At 48.2% G+C, this 12,847-nt stretch overlaps 6 protein-coding genes across 6 annotated transcripts; 2 read left to right on the top strand and 4 right to left on the bottom strand.

Moving 5' to 3' along the window:
• Window positions 1-696: 696 nt before the first annotated feature.
• On the bottom strand, window positions 697-2,603 carry VFPPC_00064 (hexose transporter protein; the record flags this gene model as incomplete). The annotated part of the gene is made up of 7 exons (XM_022428156.1): window positions 697-873; window positions 928-1,332; window positions 1,400-1,731; window positions 1,789-1,899; window positions 1,952-2,202; window positions 2,260-2,385; window positions 2,434-2,603. 7 exons carry the CDS (start codon window positions 2,601-2,603, stop codon window positions 697-699), a joined length of 1,572 nt encoding a protein of 523 aa, XP_022284645.1.
• Window positions 2,604-3,351: 748 nt separating this feature from the next.
• Window positions 3,352-4,399, top strand: VFPPC_00065 (clavaminate synthase-like protein; the record flags this gene model as incomplete). Its single annotated transcript, XM_022428157.1, has 2 exons — window positions 3,352-4,313; window positions 4,393-4,399. 2 exons carry the CDS (start codon window positions 3,352-3,354, stop codon window positions 4,397-4,399), a joined length of 969 nt encoding a protein of 322 aa, XP_022284646.1.
• Window positions 4,400-4,656: 257 nt separating this feature from the next.
• Window positions 4,657-5,478, top strand: VFPPC_00066 (ubiE/COQ5 methyltransferase; the record flags this gene model as incomplete). The annotated part of the gene is made up of 1 exon (XM_018280161.1): window positions 4,657-5,478. The coding sequence occupies one exon, from the start codon at window positions 4,657-4,659 to the stop codon at window positions 5,476-5,478; it is 822 nt and encodes a 273-aa protein (XP_018148074.1).
• A 215-nt stretch (window positions 5,479-5,693) lies between these two features.
• VFPPC_00067 (arrestin domain-containing protein) lies at window positions 5,694-7,169 on the bottom strand (the record flags this gene model as incomplete). The annotated part of the gene is made up of 1 exon (XM_018280162.1): window positions 5,694-7,169. One exon carries the CDS (start codon window positions 7,167-7,169, stop codon window positions 5,694-5,696), a length of 1,476 nt encoding a protein of 491 aa, XP_018148075.1.
• A 1,190-nt stretch (window positions 7,170-8,359) lies between these two features.
• Window positions 8,360-9,796, bottom strand: VFPPC_12682 (hypothetical protein; the record flags this gene model as incomplete). Its single annotated transcript, XM_022428845.1, has 6 exons — window positions 8,360-8,409; window positions 8,481-8,789; window positions 8,854-8,924; window positions 9,010-9,374; window positions 9,431-9,601; window positions 9,653-9,796. The coding sequence occupies 6 exons, from the start codon at window positions 9,794-9,796 to the stop codon at window positions 8,360-8,362; spliced, it is 1,110 nt and encodes a 369-aa protein (XP_022284647.1).
• Window positions 9,797-10,737: 941 nt separating this feature from the next.
• VFPPC_00068 (MFS general substrate transporter) lies at window positions 10,738-12,395 on the bottom strand (the record flags this gene model as incomplete). The annotated part of the gene is made up of 4 exons (XM_018280163.1): window positions 10,738-11,619; window positions 11,673-11,773; window positions 11,827-11,922; window positions 11,975-12,395. The coding sequence occupies 4 exons, from the start codon at window positions 12,393-12,395 to the stop codon at window positions 10,738-10,740; spliced, it is 1,500 nt and encodes a 499-aa protein (XP_018148077.1).
• Window positions 12,396-12,847: the final 452 nt, after the last annotated feature.

The following is a 12,847-nucleotide window of genomic DNA, read 5'->3' on the forward strand; positions in this document are numbered from 1 at the left end:
TCTGTCATTCGTTTGAGTCAAATCTAAATCTTGTCTTGATCCAGTTCAGTCGAAAAGAGTTGAAAAGAAACAAAAAACACGGCCCCTAATGCAGCCAGGGTGCATTTTGCCGTTGCTATGTGATGGCCTTGGGCCAGCTAGCTCATTATTAGTTGCATTTTTGACCCACCTCGCTTAGAGAATAGGCTAGGAGATTGCCAAATGCAAAGGTCAACAACACTATTATAGTCTGTGCACATGTGGACGATCTCAATATTTGTACTTTTATCAACATCTTCTAACACGGCGTGCTGTTATTTTTGTGAGATTGACTCCAGAAATTTAAGACTGATATTGTTCAATCGGTCCGGTGTATTATGGCAACTTTGGTGATAACACGCAGTCCCTCTTGGTCTGGTTGAGGTGTTGCAAAGCGGGCAGCGGAACATCCACAACCCAACTGCCGTTGATGCATGCTTGTGACACCCTACCCAGTTCTCGGCTGTTTGGCAGATCGCAGATACGCATCGGGAATTACAGCTTCCGAAGACTGGGATGCGAGAGCAACATGAATGTCCACCAGGCAAGCAAATTTAGGGCCATGCATCAACCCCCGACTAGCGCCCCAACTGGTGGATGAAGCTGAATTGCCATCGAATCGCTTCAATAGCTGTATTTAGGAATAGATCAATGATACTGCCTCCTGTATCCACCCATCTATGTCTGTTGGTATGGAGCTCTTGTAATTTGCAATTCCTTTTCAATCTGCTGCATATCCAAATCGGCAACCTCGGCATTCTCCCCATCAATAACTTTCGCCAATTCTTCCAAAGTTGGCCCCTTAGTTTCTATATAGGTAAAATACACAAATGCAAACTCGAATACGATCCAGCACTACAGCGGACAGATTGTTAGCCAAGACACTGCAACAACATTGACGTTGCTTACCGTGTAGATCAAATACAGTTTCCAGTTCTGGCTCCCAAATGCCTTGAATGCGACGGGGTTTGCGTAATTATTCAGCGCCAACGCTGCCTGGACGCAGAGATTTACAATCATGAGACCCTTGGCTCGGAGCTTGTACGGCAAAATCTCAATGGAGTAACCGATTAGGAGGCCAGACCATGCCATCGCATACATGATCGTAAATACCCAGATAAATACTATCATGGCATAATTGGCTCCCTTCAAATGGTACTCCTCATACAAGGCCGAGGTAAGAGTCCAAAAAATAAAAGTCACTAGCATCCCACCCGTGGACGCGAGGAATGTTGGCCGACGACCGAATTTGTCTACCATCAAGGCCATGGACACCGAAATCACCAACGCTAGTGATGTATTTCCGGCGCTCAACTACTCGCGATGCGTTAGTGATCGCCCGAAAGTCTTGTAGAGCAAAGTGGCTGAGTGACAAACATACCCCCAACTTGACCGTGGAGCTGTGAATGCCTACGCCATCATATAGTAGGTTTGTATAGTTAGAGATAATAGCATTTCCAGACCACTGGGAAAAGAATCCCAGCGAAATCAAAATCATGAGACGATAGCGATTTCCAGGCGTCCTGAAGAAATCCAAGTAGCTGGTTGTCTTTTTGTTTTGAAGCTCGGTCTTAATTGTGTCACGCACTTCTCGGAACTCAAACTGAACGGTCGGATGGTCCACATTGCCATTGGCGTGATATTTCGCAAAGAAGTTCAGCGCTTCATCGAACTTGTCGTTCGCAATCTGGTATCGCGGAGATTCAGGGATCCCTAAAGATTATGCCGTGAGAAAAAGCCGGCTATCTAATGAAGGCTAACAAAACTTACACCATATGCAAAGAATCTGAATGACAGAAGGGAACGCTTGTAGAATAGCAGGAATTCTCCAAGACCAATCATTGTCGAGATAGTTGGTGCCAAATGATATCCAGGACACAGCTTAGTAAAAGTCAGCATGAATTACGGGTAAAAAGCGTTGCGGGACGCATACTTAGAGCCCCTACATTCCATAAACAATTGTATACGGTGGTCAGCCTACCACGATGCTGGGGATGGCATAATTCCGTTAACAGCATGGGAGAACAGAGCTGAGCCAACGAGTTCCCGAATCCAAGCAGAACACGGCCAGCGGCAAAAACTGCCATGTTTTGGCACACTCCCTGCATAATCGCTCCTGCTATCATAAAGCAACATCCAACTGCAATCGGTGGTCTTCGACCCAGCCTGTCAGCTAGAATTGGACTGATTTGAGGTCAGCGGTAGTCCTCTTCGGCGTATGCTTAGTATGGATATACTGACACCAGTGGAATAGATACCAGGCTGCCAATTGTATACAGAGCAACTAGCAAACCGAGAAAGGAACCATCGGGATGATTGAAGTACGTCTGCCATGATTCAAAATTTTGCACAGCATTAAAAAATGATCTATCTTCTGTTAGAGGGCGATGGCGAATAAGCCTGGGGGATGCGCACCCGTCATATCCAGTTGTTGCAGAAGCTATGCAGAGAACGAAGGCATAGAAGTACAGCTTTCTGAGTCCTGGATCCTTCCACCACGTAACATGCTCGAAGTGAGGGACATCTTGTTGGGCTTCATCAAGCCTGTCCCGGGCCTTTGTCTGGGCCTTACCTAACAATCCCATCGTCAAGGCAATAATGTGAGCTTGGGGATGGAATGCCGCGGCTAGTACCAAAGAGCTTTTAGAGGAGGTGTAATGTGGTGTTTGTCTTTCGTGCCAAGTCTATATAGAGCTGAATAGTGTCATCGAGTTGATGGCATTTGTATCATTTATATAACAAGTTCCCTTGCTGGACACTCATGGCGAAAGATGCCCTATTGCTCATTGAGCGTTGCCAACGTGAAACTAAACACTAGCTTTTCAAATCAACCAGTCGTTAGCTCTTCCAATTCCCCCGCATTCTGATACTGTGGCGCTCTTAGTTTCAACCCTCAAAACCTTTGAATTGCCGCTCAACTGGGAATTTGCCAGCAAATACACGAGCGGCAAACGGTACTCTTGGCATCAATATTAGCCAATTGCCGGAACACAGGCTGAAATGAATCCAATAACTTGAATAATTAGAATGATCTAATGCTCAATGCGGGCATTGAGCGTCATCTGAGAGCTGTGTTCTTTATTGCCGTTTAGGCTAAAACCAAAGACTTGAACCGCCACAAAGTCATGCACAGCTCCTCCTTTTTGGAAACTTGGGTATTATCCGATTGGCAAGACCCGTGGTGCCAAGGGTATTTCGGGCAATAGATGTCTGAGTGTCGGATTGATGCCCGCTAATTTTTTGGTGATATAAAACTACATGAGAATACTGGCATGTCTGCGTCTTTCTGTTGCGTAAGAAAGCTTCACACCAAACACAACTATCTACAACAAAATGGCCATCAACCAACAGTATCAGTTGACCAACGAGCAGAAGGAGCACTTCATTCGCAGAGGGTTTCTCCAGCTTAAAGCGTGCTTCACTAAAGAACAAGCCGATGCAGTGACAAAGAATGTATGGACTCGTTTGGGTATGGACCCCTTAGATAAGTCCACCTGGACTGCCTCGAGGACAAACATGCCAAACCACAAGGCGTTCAGTGCTGATGAATTGGCACCACGAGCTTGGGCTGCGATATGTGAGCTCTGCGGCGGTGAAGACAAAATATCCCCAGAAAGTAAAGAGTGGCGAGACGGACTCATTGTTAGTCTGGGGAGTCCTGAACTTGAAGGGAAAGAAGTACAGCCCCAAGAACTTGATGGATGGCATGTTGACGGGGACTTCTTCGTGCACTACCTTGACAGCCCAGAGCAGGGCTTGCTCGTGATTCCTCTTTTCTCTGACATCGTGCCAGGGGGTGGTGGAACGATGATCTGCCCAGAAGCTATCCCCAAAGTTGCCGCTCACTTGCGGGATCATCCTGAGGGCGTATCACCGCGAATGCTTCCTAGGGGACACAATGACTTCTATAAAGAGACGGACTTGGGTTGGTTCTGTGACCTGGCAAAGACCTGTTCCGACTTTGTCGAAGTCACCGGGCAGTGCGGCGATGTCTTCATACTGCATCCACTGATGCTTCATAGTGCATCAACCAATCCGCTGAGGAAAGTAAGAATCATTACGAATCCTCCGGTGTCTCTCTCACAGCCTTTCATTTTCAGCCGAGCCGACAACGCCTACTCACTAGTTGAACAAGCAACTCTGCGAGCGCTCGGAGCGACATCGCTCCCTGGATGGCAAATTGCTCAGCCTAGAGAACCCATTATTCCAAACAGGGCGAAGCTACACGAAAAGATGAAGTTGGAGGAACTGCAGCGACTGAATGGGATGGCCGCTGAGGTAGTGACGAGTACATAGTACCTTGAAGAGTCAGTAAGGAAAGACAATCTCAACTAATTCTTGTCTCATCACAAACACTAGAACATATTTGTTCAGTCTCTAGAATCTGGTTAATTATTCTTTTTTGTACATATAATAGTGATAATAAGAGCATAACAATGAATCGCTTTCGTCTTATTCCGTCGTGCTGCAACGACCGCACATCGGCCATGTGCTCCGACACCGGAGCTAAGGAACCTTACATAATGACACCATCATTGAGCATACTTAAGCCGGATATGGTAGGTGGTTTATTCATTGCAAATTGCATTTAAGACCTTTCAATCTATTTAGCAGGATAATACGGTAAACTGCTTTACAATGAGTCAAAAAACCGAGGCGGCCACGTACACCCACGGGCACCATGCGTCTGTGCTGCGATCACATACGTGGCGTACAGCTCTAAACTCCGCCAGCTATTTGCTACCTCACATTAAACCGGACATGACCATTCTGGATATCGGCTGTGGGCCAGGAACAATAACTGTCGATCTGGCGGGCTATGTTCCCAAGGGGCGGGTGATAGGCTTGGAGCGTGCTGCAAAAGTACTCGACCAAGCACGAGCTCTTGCGGCCGACAAGGGCGTTGACAACATCCAGTTTGTAGAGGGCGATGCCAACTCTCTTAGCTACCCGGATAACACATTCGATATCGTGTTTTGTCACCAAGTACTGCAGCATGTCAATGATCCCGTTGGCATCTTGCGCGAAATGCGGCGAGTTGCCAAGCCTGGCGGTATAGTTGCCGCCCGCGAATCCGACTATGGAGCGTTTACGTGGTACCCAGAAGTCGCAGGCATGAAGGAGTGGCAGTCTCTCTATAGGAAACTGGCAACTCATAACGGAGGCGAGCCAGACGCAGGGAGAATGGTGCATGTTTGGGCCAAGCAAGCGGGCTTTGTCGCTGATTCAATCACATCCAGTGTCAGTTCATGGTGCTACAGTAACAAAGAGGAAGTGGCATGGTGGAGTGGGTTATGGGCAGAGCGAACAGTTGCATCTTCTTTTGCAGACACTGCCATTGAGTCAAATATTGCTTCAAAAGAGCAGCTTGCAGAAGTTGCGAAGACCTGGCAGAAATGGGGCGGCGAAGAAGACGCATGGTTCTCAGTGCCAAGCGGCGAAATATTGTGCATAAAGTAGACATGAACTAGGGATAAGACAGGTCTTATGCAGCTTCTTACCTAAGGGTTCTTTTATTTTTTCCCAAATGTGATTGTTGATGAGATCTATGCGTAGGTCCTGCGTTCAGTTTCAGTTTACAGGCACGCGAACTCCAGGATGAGAGCGGTCACAGGGGATGCTTAGAAACAGTAGCATTAGTACAGAGTATATTAGCAAAATCCTCCTCAGTAAGACTAAAAATATCCTGGCGGCTCATTATCGCTGGACTCCAGCATAAAACCAGGTAGTCCTGCATAAGTGTTTCGTCGTCCCTGGTCCTGTCCTCGCACAGAAGCGAAATCCAGCAGCGTTTGCAACTCTTGCTGTGTCTGATGACGTGGTTCAACTCCGATTTGTATCGGCACGACAAGGGACAGCGTGGAAAGGCTCTGCCCGACAGAGAGGCAAAGGTCTAATGTGTAGGTGCGAGAAATCCGGCAAGAGTGAAAGGTAGGCAGGTATACCTTCTTGTTGCCGCTGGGAACGGTAAACTGAATATTCAATTCGGACGTGCAGCGTTTAGCACCAGCAGCGGCGGACGACATATCCGGACAAGTAACAGCACTGACGCGTCTCCCGGGAGAGTCAGTTCTATTTGGCTGGTCTGCTTCTCGTATATGCTCCAATGGGTCCTGATCAGGCGGAAACATGAACTCTTCCCATAATGAATCAGCAGTCTCCTCTCGCCAGGATAAATCGCCAATGGGAAGGCTAAAGAGCCGTCTGGACGTGGTGTACTCATATGGTGGTGCCACATGTTCGAAGGTTCTTCGGCCACCAAGGTTCGGGAGATGGCTCATGAAAGATATGTCAAAATACGTGTGCGAGGTAAGCTTGCCAGTCACTGAATTGATCTTTGGCAACGGAGCATCGAGGCAAGCCGAGTCAAAAGTGAGCGAAAGGCGACATGAGGTCCCAGAAGCTGCGTGCCCGTCAGCGGACAGCATGATAGCTTGGGGTTGAGCAGCAGTGACCGTGAGTCTTCCCAGCTTGCTGGCAACAAAATTCTTTCGTATTGTTTTACTTCTAGAGAGCACATAGCGGTCATCAAGAGAAGTAATATCCAGTGGCGCATCTTCTGGAAACGCAGGCAAGACCCTGATCATACGAGACTCTGCGATCACCCTAGCCGGAAGAAATTCGACCGGAAAAGTCCTAGTAGCAAGCACAGTTATCGCATACTTGATCTGTGTCATTTGCGGAGACTGATCATCGCCTTCCCAGAATCCCATCGTTGGAGGCGGTCGCAGGTGTTGTTCCTTGACGGCAGGCGAGGCGCATTTGTGCCTGCATGCTCCGATGGCGAGATGAAAGGGCACGACAAAATGGAAAGGGAATGAATATTCTTGACCGGCAGCGAATACCTTGTTTGCGGGCAGATTGTTCTGTTGGATTGGCATGAGAAGCTTCATGAAAGGAAGTGCAATGATTCCCGACTCATGTTGTAAGAAGTTCTGAGTGGTGCTGACCCCAACCAGACTTATCTCGAAAAAGTCGAAAGGGACGTCGTGAACGGCATTGATAGTGACTCGGCCCTTGACTGCCGAACCGGAGGTGTAGATCTTGGCGTTGAAATGTTGTTCCAGTTCGAAACGAAGTCGATAAGCATCGTGCCTTGGATTATTTGGCCAGACCGCAGCTGGCAAAGTTGCCGGCGGACGGCGATACATGGCGTTTGTACCGTAAAAGAACATTTGCCACTATGCGATTAAGTCATCTCGTACCCCAAGTCATCGTCAGAGCCGACTCCGCTCTTGCAACTTGTCGCAACAAGTCGAACTCGCTCGCGTGTCGCGTGTAGGCACAAAGGTTGATTTAGCAACTTGAGAAATCTGTCTGGGCGCCCGAAACCTGCGACATGATCGATTGAGGCCCGAGAATTTGAATGAGGTCGGAGAAAGGCGTGTTAGGCATTGACACAAGTGATGCCATGGCCAGCCATCAAATATGTAAGCAAAAGGGCGGCGTTGTCACAAGACTCTCCCACTAGGATGTGATGAGGGGTTGTTTGTTGGAGAAAGACACGGCACTGGGATCAGTCGAGTCACACTAGCATATAGTAGCACACCATTTGTCATTATGGAATGGGTTGGTCATGATACAGGTTATGTCTTAGAATCATGGCTGGACAATTGCTTGGCGGGCTGAGAAAGAGTTGCCCAATTGGTGCGATCAGTCTCCCAACGCCTTCCGCCATGACAAGTCACTAGCGGGAGCAATTTACTGGCCCATGCTTTCAAAGGAAATCACTTGAGGCTTCTTGAGGTCCGATCGGGCCAACTCAGCACGTTCCCTCCATTGGTTTAGATGTACCAACACACTAGCTAAGCAATGAACTTGCTACTGAGCGGACTTTTTCCGTTGGTTCGCCGTAGTCGTCAAATTAGAGATAGATATTATTCTCTCAGTATTTCCGTAAATTGTGACTGTATTTCTGAATTGTCTATCTGGCAGCACTTATTCGGCTTCTGTGGCTTGCTTCAGGGTTTTATTACCCGCCTCTTGTATGCCTGCCACACTCCAGGTGCAGCGGCCAAACAAGTCGTGATGTCAATTACTCAGCCTATACGGAGTACAATATGACGAAACTGTATATGCATCCTGTTGGTGTGTCAACCGCAATGGGTGATATGGTGCAGGGCTAAGAAAGCTGGCAACTTCGGAATCCACGTATCCAACTTATTTTTCGTGACCTTTAAAAGGCAGAGCCAACTCGTGAAAGCTTTACGGCTAGATGACGACCAAACTGACACCTGAGTTGTTGGCCGAAAGTCAGACCCAGCTCCCTCGCATAAGATCTCGAGTTTAGTTATGTGTCAACGCAAATGCACAGATATGTCTCAAGTCCAGTATGCGTCGATTACCTATGCCATTCTGGACGGTCTAAGGGGTTTCGCAACCGGGTCTCTCCTATGCATCGTTATTAAGTGTGCCAAAAGCACCTTCAAAGGAAACGCTTCCAAGCCAAGAAGTTGTCATACCTCGAAGTATATCCTCCGTACTCGCATCCTTACTCGCCAACTCAATGTCCACCGTCTTCACAATCCCCGGCCCTGTCTCGCCTCGTGAAGAGCCAGCATTCTCATCTCGGCTCATTATGTATCCATCCAACCTTGCACCGCGATACTTGGACTTGCTGCCGTAGGACGCGTTTCGGGTGGCGTAAAGAGATGTAGGAAAGAGAATGTCGAACATGGCTTGGAAACAGGGCCGCATGACGACGACGGATGCCGCTATGATAGTCATATTAAATTCAACCACGATCATGATGTGCGTGGGGATAATGAGCCCTAACAGTGGCGTACTTGTTAGATCTATCGGAATATATACGGAGGATCGAATCTAGTTGCGTACAGGTGAAGTCTTTCTTGACGTCGTAGAGATCAGTAATCATGTAGAGGCGGACGATAGAGATCACCGTATCACTGGACGAGTTAGCACTCGATTCGAGGGTTAAACGAGACTGGATTCTGTACGTGCATCAGACCAAAAAGAATCAAGGCCGTCAACTGCTTGATCTCAATCCGTTTGTTCTTGACCAGGTATAACACTGGCAAGGGAATGCAGATTAGACATATGCTGGTAGACACATTAACCGCACCCGTGACGTAGTTGAACATGACAGTCGTGTCGATGCAGTGGCCCGGCGTTTTGGGTAGCCAGCTCTTGTATACCGGGCTGCAGGCGAACATGCTAACGAGCGTTGCGGCAGTGAAAAAACCTGCGAGAACCACCATGAGACCATAGTTGACTACGCGGGAGAACCTGATTAAGGGATGGTCCACGTAGCGGATGAGGTCACGGTAGACAAATGTCAGAGAAAGCTTGCTGAACAACAGTGGCAATTTTGTGAAGATTTGGATGAGCCAGAACGTCTATATTTCGTTAGATGCTGCCACAAGATGGTGAGGAGAGTGTTTGTCGGATGTACCAATGCGGTTTTGTAGGACCCTTGGAGGTCGAGAGGGAGGTCTCGTTGATGGCGGCCATAACCAAATGCAGCCGTGACTGGGAAAGTCAAATCAGTGAGAATACCAAGAATGTAAAATAGTGGTGTTGACGCACTGATTATATCAAGAATCATATGTATCACGGAAGCCAGCTGTGGTCCTGTCAGTCGCAAATATTCTCCAGCTTCGTCTATTCAACCTACCATGGCCGTGCTAATCAGATGGTCAGAGATGGCGAGTTTCCTTTTCGACCAGCGATATCCGACTCTCAGAGTGACCAATCCTAGAGTTAGTATCGTAATGCCGACATCAACGCCGAGGAAAAGAGCGGCCCTAGATTCCGGCATCTTGACGATGGTGCCTCAAAGCATCATCTGATGGAAAGAACAGGAACTGGCGATCATGACATTCTGACAAAAATGTACAACCCTTTGATAAAGGAGCAGCTCCTGAAAAGCAGGTAGAGTCCACGATCGCATTGATTGTACAGCGCGAGCATGTAGAGGGCTTTTACATGGTTACCCGTTTAACCATAATCATACCATCCCGTCCTACCCTTGCACAAACACTGTAACATTTATCTTCATTCTGTGACTCAGCGTGGTATTCTGAGCCATCATCCCAGGCACTCTGGTACCAGCTCAAGCGTCCGGCGGCGCTGGCTCCCACGCGCATGATGGTAGAAGGAGCCAAATGGCGGTTGACACAGGTTCGCCGTCAATCATCTCGTCACAGCCCCTTGTTTGATGATGTACAGTGCGTCTTTGCACTGGTCTCGCTAAGAGATTTTCCTTCCAACTGGCAAAGACATCCATCCAAAACGCTAAAGCTAATCTCCATGTATGCATCAACGGACCAACGGCAAACTTGCCGGCTGACCAACAACTTGTGAGGTGGGGGTCACGACCAGGATAAAAGATCCCATAATTTCCTTCCTGGCATGACCTAACATGGGCTGGATTGTGTTTCGTATCATGGGTGCTTTACGAAGATCATGCAAGAAGAAGTGACACTTTCTGTTCAATGAATGACTTTGCATTGACTGACGCCAAATAGTCCGGCGTAGCGGCATGTAGTTGGAAACAAATGCAATAGGCAATGAATTGCGTCTTGTTTATGATCTATGGTTCTGCCCAAAGACCTCTCTTTATATTCACCACAAGAAAGAGGATGAGAATTTTTGATGCTAAAACTGAGCCCGAAAGGATTACATGCAACCACGCAACGACGACTCAACAACACAACGTCTTCTCTTAACGAAGTGCCTCAAAATCTATGCCAAATCAATCTATAGGACATATCTAATGTTTTCCTGATCTTCCACATTCTCAGCTACATCCCGGTCCTTACGATCAAAAACTCTATTGTGCCAGGCCAGTGCAGCGGTCACTAAAATTACACTCAGCGTCCCCAGTGCCGCGAAGCTAACACCTGTAGCAAATCCCGTGGGGTATTTGGGCGCCTGTTTCGTGATGAAGACGTTGCTCGCTACGAAATTTGCGCAGTTACCTATACCTAGCTGGACAGCGCTTGCAATTGCGTGCTGCGGACGACCACGTAGGTTACTGTTGAGCCAGCCGATAAGAATGGGGAATTGAAGGAACGAGCCAAAAGCAATGATGTACAGCGCGAAGTAACGCACTGCTGGTGGCTGGACCTGAGCGTATTGGATGCACCAACCGATGAGAGCGAATATAGCGCCAGCAAGCACGAAAGGCCAGCGCAAAGAGAGCTTTCCGGAGGCGTATGATGTAGATAGAGTGACGACGATGCCGACCATCCAGATGGGAATGCTCATCACTTGCGCTCGCGAGGCATTCCAGCCAAGCTGAGAGAGGATGGTCGGTGTGAAGGATGAAATGGATGCAGCACCCATGTCAGCACAAAAGTATATCAAGGTGAAGGACCAGATCTTCCAGTCCGTGAAAACGCGCAGCCAGTTGATGCCTTTGAAGGTGAGTCTCTCTCTGCCACGGTCGTGACGCAGGCGAGCGAGAAGCATGGCGCGCTCATCATCAGTGAGAAAAGTCGCCTCCTGCGGAAATTTGGGAATTATGAACCACGCAACGAGTCCGAAGGCAAAGGTGAATAGACCCTCGAGGATGAATACCCAACGCCACGCCTCGTAGCCTTGAACTCCGTTCATGTGCTCGATGGCATATGCGAGAAGCTGTAGCATGTTAGCTATTAGAATACTAGGCGATAAAGATACAATAGACTTACACCGCTGAAAGCGCTCCCAAATAGAGCAAAGCAGATAAAGTATGAGAAGCGGATGTAAAACTCACTTCGCTTGTAGTATTGGCCAATTAGAAGAGCGGCCCCTAGCAAGATCAGTCACGGAACCATGTAGAAAAATAATAATGATAATACGTACCCGGTGGCAACGCAGCTTCCATGATGCCCATGATGAATCTACAGACCAAAAGCCCACCATAACTTCTCGTAAGTCCTTGGCACATTGATACAACACCTAGCTTTCATTTAGGATTTTGTTTCAAATTTGTGCGACTTGTAAAGCTTACCCAGAATTAACATCGCACCGGCAAGCCACTGATTTGGCTTGATCTTATTCAGGCTCATGAATAAGTTACTTGGGATCTCCACGATGACGAACGGGAGGTAGAAAATCCAGAGGCAGGTGTTGAACCCATTTGAGGGCATATGAAGCGACTTCTCTAGTCCGAATAACCGCGCGTTGGCAATGTTCGACCGGTCCAAGAAAGACACCAGATAGAGGCACCCCAGAATAGGGATCAATCGAATATCGCATTTGATGAGCAGCCGCCGGGCAGCCTTGGGATCCTCGTAGAACTCGCTGTCATCGTCAGAAGCTTTAGATCCGACAGGATCGACGGCTGTGATAGCCTCATTAGTAATGCTGCTGTGGTTGGGTTTCTCTATGCATCTTGACGCATTGACCGCGTTGTCTGCAGGAGCTGCCATGATGAAGGCTGTGAGGAACAATGAACGAAGGAAAAGTTGTCAGCACATCCGGAAACTAAGAAACAGTCGACTGCATATTGAGACAATGGTTCGCACCCCACGCTTTCCTGAAGCATGAGAAAATTCTTGTGTCGTCCCGCATGGGATGAACAGGGACCCCCAAGACTGTGATGCTGCGGACCCTGTGAAAGCCGGCATGGCGACTGGCTGCTACGACCCGTCCTGCATCTACTACTTGTCCGGACCCATTCAGATGATGATACAGGTGGCCGTGACTCGTATTTGTCTGTCACCAGGTGAGCTACTTCAGGTACTACGATGAAATAACGAGTTGACCTGGAGAGCAAAGTCGATTCTCGCCGTCCCGGTATTGTCGCGTGCTTCGCATTGCATAGAAGCCCGTTTGACAATGATAGGATCCAATTATATCGCTGAAGAAATCCTCCCATGGA

Source organism: Pochonia chlamydosporia, chromosome 1 (genome assembly GCF_001653235.2).
Source record: "Pochonia chlamydosporia 170 chromosome 1, whole genome shotgun sequence".
NCBI classification, from domain to species: domain Eukaryota; kingdom Fungi; phylum Ascomycota; class Sordariomycetes; order Hypocreales; family Clavicipitaceae; genus Pochonia; species Pochonia chlamydosporia.